The sequence below is a fragment of the Odontesthes bonariensis genome, chromosome 24 (assembly GCF_027942865.1).
Source record: "Odontesthes bonariensis isolate fOdoBon6 chromosome 24, fOdoBon6.hap1, whole genome shotgun sequence".
NCBI classification, from domain to species: Eukaryota; Metazoa; Chordata; class Actinopteri; order Atheriniformes; family Atherinopsidae; genus Odontesthes; species Odontesthes bonariensis.
Genome location: NC_134529.1, coordinates 19,923,757 through 19,935,984, shown reverse-complemented (window position 1 = coordinate 19,935,984; position 12,228 = coordinate 19,923,757). Strand labels below are relative to the sequence as shown.

General features: G+C 44.6%; 1 protein-coding gene across 1 annotated transcript in view; it reads right to left on the bottom strand.

The window, feature by feature from the left end:
* Positions 1 to 12,228, bottom strand: part of klhl29 (kelch like family member 29) — a 232,935-nt gene that overhangs the window by 31,357 nt on the left and 189,350 nt on the right. The window contains exons 11-12 of the mRNA XM_075459139.1: positions 8,877 to 9,059; positions 6,295 to 6,475 (exon numbers count right to left, since the gene is read on the bottom strand). Of these exons, the coding sequence (XP_075315254.1) occupies positions 6,295 to 6,475; positions 8,877 to 9,059 (364 nt within the window). The remainder of the gene's footprint in view (positions 1 to 6,294; positions 6,476 to 8,876; positions 9,060 to 12,228) is intronic.

Below are 12,228 nucleotides of genomic sequence, written 5' to 3'. Positions count from 1 at the left end.
GCCAGAGCTCCTGGAACGCCCCATTATGCTGAGAATGGCTGCTCTTAATGGAAAAAGTAAAACTCACGAAAACAGATGGAGGGGGTTTTGCTATGTGCAAGATAAAAACACTTGGTTATATCAAACCAACGCTGACCACTGTAGAGGAGCACAGCGACCTTCATCACGCTGGAAATGCACAATCCAAACCCTCAGCACAACGACAGATGTTAAAGAAATGGGAAAAGCGCCACATGAACAATGGAGCGTTCGCAACCAAATTTCCTCGCACATGTGCAATCTGAAATGTAATTTTCAGTATGAAAGGCAATGCAAAATCCTTGCCGACCCCATTCGTCCTTGTTAGCCAAACAGCACAACATCCCTGATGTGAAAAGCCGTTGCTCTACTCAGTGTCACGTTGCTAACAGTCTTCATGCAATATTAACTTGCAATAGAGCTCGGAGGATGCACAAACCTATGCACAGTTGGCAATAAATAAAACAAAACCAGTTGTGATTGACGTATCATTAGACACCCATGAATTATTCAATATCTGCAATCATACTGGTTTGCCGAAGGATCAACATGCTGAGGAGCATGTGGGCCTGAGGTACCTGATTGCGAGTTAAAAGCCTCCCAAACTAGACGGCTCCCTTCTCTGAAAATCTGTCAGTCATTAGTGCAGAGAGCAGTGATGGGAATCAGCCCGCTCGGTCCTCCGAGTGTTGATTTGGACCTCCTGCAGTTCCCAAAGAAAGCCGGTACCCTGCTTGCTTTGAGATGGCTCTGATTGAAGACATAATTGTGATTGTGGGTGAATTTCACGGTTAGGAGCGTGAAACCCTCAGTGAGATGAATGGAGAGATGGGGAGCGAGGGAAGCGGGCAGGACTGCAAATTAGGTGTCAGAGAGCCGGTGCAGGGAGGTGAGAGACCGTGGCCGGTTTTTGGCTACATGCAGACAAACAGCGTAGATGCGTGTATGTACAGAGGTGTACAGTACGTACGGTGCACATGGAAAGTTTCCCAACTCTTGATATGTTTCCTGACTTGTCCAGAACTGAGTTCAAACGTTTCCTCTCTGCGATCGACACTTATAAAAACAAAACCTGTTCCATAAGAAAACAAACGATTGAAGACCCTCGTGGCTCATCGCGATAGAGGGAAAGATTGATACGGAAAGATTTAGAGCGAGTCCAGAACTTCTCCAGATGATTCCAGTTATTAAGACTCTGGTGGGGATCCAGTCATGCGATAGACTAAACTTTGATAAATAGATAGTTCAGAAGTTTTAAAAACAATATTTGGGGCGGTCTGTGGCTTAGTGAGTACAGCAGACGCCCCCAGGCTATTAGTCCTCGCTGCAGCTGGCCCCGGTTCGATTCCCGCATCGGATGGCCCTTTGCTGTGTGTTATTCCCCCTCTCTCTGCCCCCTGCACTGCCCTATATAATAAAGAGATAAAAAATATAATATATATATATTTATTATCCATGGATGAGGCGCTACAAATATTAGTAGGGAGACAACTAATAGTTGTCCTGGTTAGGAGTCCTGGGATGTATGAAGTATGCAGGAGGCCTGGCGTGGTACTGAGGAGCAAAAGCTTGGATCAGGGAGGAGTTTGTAAAGGATTCAAAACTTAATTAGAGGTGAGTAAGGGTCGGAGAGATGTCCTGCCAGGGTTTACTGCGGGTGAGAACACCTGGTGGTAGTTTTGGACGTAGTGGAGCCCGTTCAGGGCTTTGCGTTTGCATTGGCACACACAAGAAGTCATGGATGAGTTTCTTACACACCGCCAGGGAGTGATGGTCAGAGTTTGGAGATGTTTTTTTTTTTAGTTTGAAAAAAAAAAAAAAAAAAAAAAAAAGGGCAGATTTGGTGATGAATTAACATTCACGGCTTCAGGAGAACTCTGTGAAAGTCCTCGAGGGACACAGCCAGGGTGGGGATGTGGACTCAATGAGGCACCTCGGAGAACTCTGCGCACGGATGCTCCCAAACCAAACAGGCTGAGCTGGAATATTTCTGGAAAAGAAATTAAAAAGGTGCGCCAAGCTCCTAACATCATTTCCAAAAGAAGGAAGGGCCTGAACACTAACGTAAAAAAAGGCATACAACCAACTTTTAGTTTTAGGAAATGAAAAAAAAAAAACCCTTGTCCGTGTGTTGGAGGAAAGGAGAGGAAAGAAATTAACCGATTTCATGTCAAGACGAGAAAAAGGACAAAATGTGGAAAACGCGAAAGAGTGGCAACTTTCCATCCACTCCATGTTCACATAATCCGTGAACAAGGAGCACAGGAGCAGACAGCTGTGTACTGAAATAATTTTACATCCATAATAAACGAAAAAACAGGCTGAGTGTGAAAAAATAAAATAATCTGCATCATTCAATGTATAAGTGGAGCAAATCGGCTCTCGTCGTGGCACCATTTCATGCCGTTCCCAGCCTTCAGATACAATCCTCGCCAGTCATGTGTATATCAAACAAAGCAACCATTCACATGCACTGATTAATGTTTTCTGAACATTATTACATTTCCATATTACAGCCGCTCTTTAGATGTGAGCATTCTTCTTCATTGTGCAGTGGCAAAAAAAAAAGAAAAGAAACAGTTCCCTTATCTCCACTTGCCAGGAGTTACTCCCACTACGGACTGACTGCCTCACTGTTGAAGCCTCTACTATCTTTAGAGGGTTGGCCTCACAGTCTTGAGCAACAGTAGCGTCGACCGTGTCTCACAGCAGAGTGACAACACTCTGAAACACGTGCCAAATCTGGTGGTTTGATGCAAAAATCAAAGATCAGCTTTTATTTATTTATTTTTTTTTAAAAATGGGGCTCATTCGTCAAAGCAGATACAGACAAATGCTTTCAGAAATGACCTGAAACTGATTTCGATGATCGTCAGCCGTCTCTCTCCCTTGTATGACGATTCATATGTAAACTCAATCAAAATATGAGATTTTGAGATGGGGGGGGGGGTTCAGAGCACGCAGAAGTACACTTCAGGCACTTGTGCGTAGGATGTCAAGGTTATACAATGAAATTAAATAAAGCCTTATTTAATTCATATGTGTTCAAGGGAGGAATAAGCTGTGTGGGGCCCCCGGCTGAAAAGAACTGAAGATTTCATTTTCAGTTCTATAGTTTCTACAATGAAAATACTTAGAATGTTTGGTTGAATTTTCTGAGTAATAATTGTTCTCATGGTGCTTTTAGGCTCTCTCTTGTTCCAAGGGGGGGGGACAGGAGGAATTAAACTAGTGTTTATGAGTATTATGAAATTGCTGCTGTTAATCTGTCAGACCCTTCATCAAGCTGTTGAGATTGTGTATGATTTATAGCACCTGCCTTTCAAGTTGATTTGACAAACCAGCTGCCTGTTGTTCGCAAATCCTCCTTAATCTTTGCAATTGCTCTCTCCTCCTCGGTGGAAAAACAAACATGCAGTCCGTATTAAGCAGCAGAGCTTGGAGCCACACTGATTCGTACACATCGTTTATGCATATCATCTCAGAAAAAAAGATGATCAACGAGGTTTAACTCGCCTTGAGTGCTGCACGATCACATAAAGTAAAGCCGTGTGTCATCAGAGGATGATGGCGGCGACAAAGCGGTCAGAAAGTGGAACAAAGAGAAAAAAATGAAAGCGACGCAGCTGCTAAACTGTACTGAAATCAAAAAGGAGGAATTTCATGTTCGTTCAACACAGCTTTTCAAATTCAAACTGGTCTTAAACCAGTTTCAATTGGAGAACTCGTTGACGAGTTCATCAACCGAAGTGGACACAAATAATGGTCTTTTTTTGGATTTGAGCCAAAGCGCAGCTTTTAGAATATTTGAAATCGAACAGGTAATTAGGCTCATGCTTATAAGTGTGCTTGCGTTGCAGCAACAAGACAAGTGTCGGTGAGCTGCAGGCTGCTGATCATCAACAGGTCTGCCTGTTTGCAACGCTACACTGATTTATGGTGCTCCAGGTCATTACTGGTAATAGCATGTCTTTTGATCGGCGCAGTTTTAGGGCCACACACACAGGAAACCGTCCACTCCTGTAGACGCTGTCGATGATTCGTGCTACACTTTGCTCAATTTGAGCCCTAATTCCTTCATCGCTCGACCTTCTAGTTAAGACGTATCTCACTCAGATGTGGAATCTGGTTGATAAACAGCTCTCGTAGCTGGGATATATTTAAAATGAGGCTTATTTTAAATGACAGAAACATTGCTCAGAGGGACAAATCCAAATCTGTGCTATGGATTGAACGTACGCTTGGAGTATTGTCAGTCATTTCTGAAATAGCACTGGATGCCTGAGCTGACTAGGAGCACAGAATATGCCCTTACTGAAAATGTAACATTACAAATTCAGAGGATGGAATGCCTTCCAGATAAAAAAAAAACAATTTTCTCTCCAGGAAACCAAATATTTACAACTTTTGTGACTCCTATCGAATGCAGTTAGATGATTTGATCCTCATAAATGTACATGAAGCTCGCACTGCCAGCGTCTGCCAGCTGGTTAATCAATATTTCATCAACAAAGTTGGTAGTAAAGGAATTCACAGCAGGTCAACACATCAAGTCAGTAAAAAAAAAACAAAAAAAAACAGGAGACTACAATTATAATACATTTTAAATGGAGATCTGAACCATGAATAATACATTTCTAGCAGTTATCATAAAAAAATTAAAGCGCTAAAAATGTGCAATTTCAGTTCATCAGCAGATATATTAATAATAGGAATATCACACATACAGGCCCTGTTCATAACGTCTTAAAAGCACAAACACCCAGAAGTATTCTCTCTCTGAATGTTTGAATCTTTGGACCTTCTCGCACCACATGGTGTTTCTGGGGGGAAAAAAAACAAAAATAAAAGCCTGTTGCTTAGAAACAAGCCTATTGACTGCTCCGACAATTTGCTCAAACATCTTCAGAGACCCGTTAAGCTTTTACATGATGAGGCCCGGTGAAAACAACTCTGACCCTGTGTTACCAACGGTTGGCCATTAGCCTGAGCGTTCTCCTCCAAACTCTTCCAAGTTTGAGCCGGAGTTGTTTGCATGTGTGCGGGTGATCTTATCTGCATTACCTTCACTGAGGCAGCAACACCACACAGAGGAGGTCTCCGGTAGTTCTTTGAGAGAGGCAAAGTAGGTTAAAGTTTTACGGTGCTGGTAATTGAGTCCAGTTGCTGAGGGCCTCGGAGAAGCCTCATGATTGCACAAAAGCACACACGAGGGCACAGTCAGAGGAACGCGTACAAACACATAACACTGCGAAGACATGCTGATCTCTTTGGAGCCAGGAATACCCTGGATGCATCAACAACCCCTCAAATTAAGCAGCTTGGAGACAGATGAATCAAGTGCGTTTCCATTACGGGGCAAATATTCCATCTACTGCCAGTCATAACGACACCATATAGCAGCATTATAGGGAAATATCAAATTAGGCTGTTTCATTTGGAGGGCTGTTGTGCATTGCGAACAGCTTTGGAGATCAATTGAGCTGCTCGGTAATGAGCAGCAGCGGCCTGTTCTAATATACTCAGTAATGTTCTTTTGATTGCTTTGGTTAATCTTGCTCTGCCATGCAGGGGGAGGTAGCCCTCTCCCTCTGCTGAAACATGCATATCAGTCCAGGTTAGAGGGAAAAAAATAAGAAAGAGAGCAGTGTTAAGTCATATGAATCAAACTATTAAATCTGGATAATCCGTGTTCATGTTTTACGCCACTAGGAATTCATTAGACTCCATGAGAACACTGCCAGAGTCTGGCGTCGCGCTGAAGGACTTTCAATAAACTGAGAGCAAAAAAATAAATAAAAAATGAAGACCCAGCTGAAAGGGCCGTAGTGTGCAGCCTTGAAATTAAGTGTCAGTGATGTGTTGATACTGAAGTGGATGGAATCAGACACACTGTACCACTCTGATCTCTGAAAGCAAATTTATCTCGCTCTCAAACAAGTAAGAGGCGGTCTGTTTGCTCCACAACTCTCCCAGCTGTGGCCATTTAATATGCTCAGCTTCATTCCTCTGCACCTCTTGCTCTCCCAGAAAATGCTAACAAACCTGTCCGACCACTTTTGCAATATGCTGCGCCACACTACTGCATGCCACACCATCTGCCACGCTCCGCGGTAAGGTGTGAATATATATTTGCACATAACCGCGTTCCTCTGGATCCACCTACTTCTGCAGGACCGTCCACGCACGCGCTCAGACGGCAGTCAAACCGGGGCTGGCACAACCAATAGCCAGCGGTTTGGAGACGAGGAGTTGTTAGGTTTGCGTGACTTTTACCTTTCCACGTGGTCCAGGTTTCCAGATACGCCCAGTCCTCCAATGGTGTACAGTTTGCCGTCATATACCAGGCTGTTGTGTCTGCAGCGTGGCACGGTCATCCGAGACACCAGATTCCAGTTGTCCAGCAGGGACATGTAGCACCACACATCAGCCACCATCACACCAGACTCAGTGCCACCTGGAAGGTTAAAAAAAATTAAATAAAAGTAGATTGTAAATATCTGCCCAGCACCTCATGTCTCCAGTAGATCTACATCTACTTGTCTGACAAGTTCAGGTGTCAAAAAGAATGAACACTGATTATTATCAGGTATATAGATCAAGGGTATTCATTCAAAACTTCTACCTGAAAAAACACTGAGTTCAGTCAATAACTGCTTCACAAGTGGCAGTGTGTGTGATAAACTAGAGTAAATAACAGCCTCATCAGTGATACTAATGTTACACCTGCCTCGCGGGCCTGCCAAGCATATCAAATCATCCCTTCATCTGGCCTACAGAGTCGTGTGCGTTTCTACCTGTGCGCTGGCGTGTTTGCACAGCTCCTCAATTAGGCTGCTAAGACTGTAGCTGGCAGAGGTGCCGAGTAGCCCAAAGGTTTCTGAGGAGAAGCTACCGGACGCGACTCCGGTTCTGTGAGTAAAGGCATCGGCACAGTGGGAGGTAATAAATGTTGACCAGCAGTTAATTTGGGTGAAATTACAGCACAGAAAAATGAGAAAACAGAGGAGAATGACTGCACGACCGCTGAACCGCTGGAGTCTGTGGCAGAGCTTCGAAAAACGAGGAGACGGCTGCACAGGCAGAACACTGGTTGTTACTGTGCTTACAGTGAATTCAAATGGTTCAAATAGTACTTCTTCAGTCCCACTGCTGCAGTGTAAAATACTAACCGTTAGAAAAGGAGTGAAAATAAATATAGAAATATATAGATCATGCATTTCATCTTAAAGGAACACAGCTCTCCCGGCACCGAGGGGATTATGAGCGTTACGAGCAAGACAGACACAACAGTTGCTGTTACAGTTTATGTTCGTCAGTGAATTTTCGTCTTTACAGCATTGCTGAAGTTCATTGCTTTCGCTGGCAGACGGATGGCCTCACGATTAACTCGAGAACACTTTGGTATACAGAGAAGTTTCATGGTCAGTTGAATGACTACAAAGTGACTGTTGCTGCAAAACAAGCCCAAATCATCAGTCCTCCACCACCGTTTTCGTCCCCACTTTGGTCTCATCTGTCCAAAAGTCTCGTGGCAGCACTTTTTCATCATTTCCCCATTCGTCAAACCTTAGAACTGAAAGAGGTATATCTTTTTCACATAAATGCACGTGCTGTAAGCAAAACTATCTTCCTTCATACGGTCTTAAACAGTATTCAAATCCAAACTTCTTGGGTAAAAAGTTTTTTTTTTTTCTTCATTAGAACAGTAAAAGACTTGGACAACTTAAACCGACTAAAAGTTGTTTGCTACTGTTTTGACCAGTCAACCAACCAGCCAAGGAAACGATGTTCATTCTAGCCGTCTTCAAATCACCCCTGTTAGTAGTTTTGTTTGACATGTAACACCAGCCGTGACTCAGTGACCCTGTGCTGCTTGCGAGGAAGGTTACAGACCGGGGGCTGTTGATTGGCTAGCTTGTAAAGCCCTGATTTCCCCGCTGGCTGCGTGACTCCCGGAGGACACATGCAGACCTGTTCCAATGCCCAAACACAAATTTACATTTATATGAAAGGAGCAGGAGAGGAAAGGTACAAATCCAGGACAAATCCTGTTGCATTTCCATGGTGAAATGTGAAGGTCTGAGCACCGTGCAAGATTCTTGCACAAATCGACCGCGGAGGGAGAAATTCAGTTTACCTCTGAAGGAGCAACTTAAAGGTGTCACGTAGAGGGAGTCGCAGAGCGCACAGTGGGCTACTATGGAGCTAAATAAACTGCAGAACACTGCAGCAGCTGTACAGCCCAGAAAAAAATATTCTACACACAAAAGATAAAACTTTTCTGAACAGAAAGACATTAAAGTTGTAAACTGTGTTGGGTGGCGTAAAACATGCTTTCAAAGCAAGCCGAGTAGGTTTGAAGTTTGCCCCCCTTTTTCAGCTAAATGTTTCAGAAAGGTCACAAGAAGTGAACGATGGCCTGGGCAGGTTCCCTTTTCTGAGTCACGGAGGCAACGTGGGGGAGGGGGGACGACGACAAAGAAATTTGAAAAAAAGCACCACTTCAGCCACTTAAAATCCTCACAGATCTGGCAAAATACAAGCACATACAATATACAAAGAACCAAAAACTCTCCAGGTATGACGACAAAAATAATCCCATTTCAAGGTCTAATAAGAAGTAGTCCTGTAAATTTACATTTTTATTTCCATTGCTATGGCAACTGTGTTTGCCCAGATGAAACATTCAGATGCTATACTCAAGTATTTTATACCCTGGCAAGGGGTTCATTGCTATAGTGGGAACTTTTCAAAACTGCAGTGCGATTAAGTGAGTCCATCAGTCGTCCCCCTGCTCTGTGCCATTTAAAATGAAAGCTTTCAACTTCTCTGCCGAGGTGGACATTTCGGCTTACCTGACAGGTAGATGTTGTCTCCCGCTGAGATGATGCTGAAGAACTCGCGGTCGTAGAAGGGCAGGCTGGCCAACGGGTACCACTTACTGCTCTGAGGGTTAAAACAGGTGACCGCTGTCAAGGAGCGCTGGTTCATCCCGATAGACTGACGCCCTCCCACCAGAACTATCACCTCGGCTACACCTGGAGGACAAAGGGAAGGAAAGACAGAGGAGAAAGCAGGTCATTAAGAAAGCTGTCGACCAAGAAAGAAGAGCCAAGAGTGAATCGAGGGCTCTTTGGAACAGCTCTGTGCAGCAGTAGCTTGCGGGCATAATGCTGTGCTTTAAGGTATGTCTATGCATTGAATAATGTCGCCCGTTTTCACCAGAACAGGCTACACTTGAATCAACTAGTATGCTTCCAGCCGAGGATAACATTTTTGCCGCTTGTTATTTGCCCGACTTGGTAAGCTATTCAGAAAATGCTAAAAGAAAACTTTTCCCTTAGTCAAACTGTGTTAAATGGGAAAGTGTAACTCAATTAACAAGACTGATGGGGCTGCCATTTGTTTGGTTGCCGCCCCGTTCTCTTCCCACATAAGCACGAACTTACAACTTCACTCGTCCACACACTCCTACTGAAACATACACCACTAAGCATGGCGTAGGAGAATCCCAAAATCGATGAGCAGATCAATCAATGCACATTTGTACATGATGATGAACGTGTGTGATTAAGAAGATACTTCAAACATGTCGAGTTCATCAGATCTCTGCTCTCAGAGACAAATCCACACACCCAGCCGGTGGATAAAGACACCAGTGATCCAAAACACACACACACACACACACACACACGCGCACACACACACACACACACACACACACACACACACACACACACACACAGGTTTGGCAGGCTGCCACTTGTGTGTCCTCAGGTCTTCTCAGTCTGCAGCAGAAGCCGGCTCCAGTAGCGGGCAAGGCGACGAGACAAAAATGAGCTGTGTGTTTGTAAGCATCAGCGGGCGGGTGGGCAGGCAGAGGGAGGCCAGCCAGGGAGCGGGAGGATAAGGAGAAATAGATATGGTGAGAGGAAGGAGAAGGAGAGTGGAAAAAGCAAAGGGGAAAAAGAACGGAAAGAGAGGAAAGGGGAGCTAATCTTCATAAACTCCAAAGCGAGGTGTACCACTGGTTCACCTGTTTGGATTGATACTTTTTCCACACATATACTGACCAGATGCAGCCACGGGCGGCCATCTTTGGCATACAGTATTGCTTCTTCGAGTTTAAACTACCCTTTTCTTTTTTTTCCCCCCTCCTCAAAGCTGGTAAAAACAGAGAGCTTTTCTCTAGAAAGAGGAACAAGGGTAAAAGAAGAGAAAGATGCAGAAACTACAACGGGCTTTGCTGAAGCTTAGCGAGCAGACAGAGCAGTGAGCACTGCCTCAGACATATCACGGACACACAGCTTAGACTTAGTGGACAGCTTAAAGCCGGCTGGCTCTTTTCCTCTGTGGGATTTAAGGAATGTGTTCTTCTGCGTGGGATGGGGAAAGAAAGCGATGGTGGAGGGAAAAACTTGTGGCTGTGCCACTGCACAGATGAAGGTCCGCGACACAATCGTGACAAAACGCAGAAGGCGTGGGATCTGTGGAGGTCGCCGCCTAGTCTGGCAGCTCGTAAAAGGCCCGTGTTCTTGGAGTGCTGCTGCTAAAGATTTTCAGTTAAGGGTGCCCGTTTTTTGGTTTTTCCCCCCGCTCAGTTGCGTCGCAACCCAGAGTCGAAGCCTCAAACGGCCCTAAAGACCTCCGACAGATATTTGATACGTTAGTTAATAAATAAGAGAATAGTTTTATGGGACAGCAGAAGATTCAATGCCTGCGCTCTGACAAAAATAAAGGGGAGTAAATAGACTCTTTGTCTTCCCTCTCATGAGCTTCCAACCACACCTACACACACACACACATTAATTATACTGACTATGCTCCCTTATTGTTCTTCCCAGTGATTAGTTTTCTGCTATTGCTGTACAAGTCTGAACCCCATTTCTCTTTATCACATGCTATTTTTCCACTTTATTGGATTCGAAAAAGTACGACCATTTTCTTTGCCTTTGTGAAACCAATTCTTTCATCTCCTTTCATCTCACTTTCTCTCATCCAATTAGTTGTTTCAGTTTGCGGATATTGACTGCCTCAATTAACTTGGCAAAGTTTCTGCGTCTTTGTCTGAGCCAGTTCGGGGACTTTCTTTTTCAAGGTTCCACCGTACTGCTCCTTTAATGTCTGTAAACGCTCACGTTGAACACATTCATCATTCGTTTTCATCATGTAATGGTGTTCAAATACGTTTCCCGATGCCAAACGGTTGTTTTTCACCGTTCCTAAACCGCAGAAAGGGTGAATATTTTAGACAAAATGGTTGTTGTGTTTGCCATTTGCCCGACGCCCGCAGTGAGTCGTTAGTCCGACCGTAAGCATTTCCACCTGCTTCCACAACGCTGCTGAGCTGTTTGGGTCCATGCACATGCGGGTCTTTATGATCACCTAGCGCACACGTGCATGACTGTTCTCTCCGCTTGACTGGACACGTCAGCGCGAGTCCACATCTGGGCGCCGAGGCTGCCGGGCGGCTCTGACCCCTGAAGCCCCGAGCACATTCACAAGCTAACACAAGCCAACACCGGCCTGTCAGAACGCAACAAAACACAAGAGGGGCACCGCTGACGGGGAGTCACAGCATCGGATCAAATGCTTGCGTGGGCATGTGTAGAAGTGTGTGCGCATGTATGTTTTTCCTCAGACAACGAGGCCTCGCAGGGACGGCTGTCAGTCAGCATGAGGTTTGATGGGAGTTAGGTACAGGGATGAAAGGATGGAGGATCGAAGGATGGAGAGAAGCATTTGGGGATGAAGGATAACCATATCTTGACAGCTCTTTTTTTCCCCTTCTTTTCCTGACAGAGTTTATACCCATGGCAGTTTGGGGAGAAAACTTCTCCTCCTCGTTGTTACTGACCTTTTGTTACATCGTAGGCATGCTTCCAGCCAGCCTATATTTAGGGAGAAACGGTCGGCTTGGTTTGTTAATCTGGTTACTGTTAAAACTTTACTTGTACTGCGGAGGCTGATATAAAAACTTTTCTGCCCCTCAGACATTTACCACAGAAATGCTACTAAAACGGCAAGTTTGCAGTGTCAGCTGGGCCTGATGCAGAGATAAAAAAAAAAAAAGGCTCTGCCTCAAAAAACACGAGGGAAATCCAGCGATAAGTGAGAAAACCTTTGCTTCCGTTTGGTTGATCATCGGCTTCAGCTACGAAAGTGAAATTCAGAAACTCGTCTTTTCCGGTTAGTGAAAAATAGACT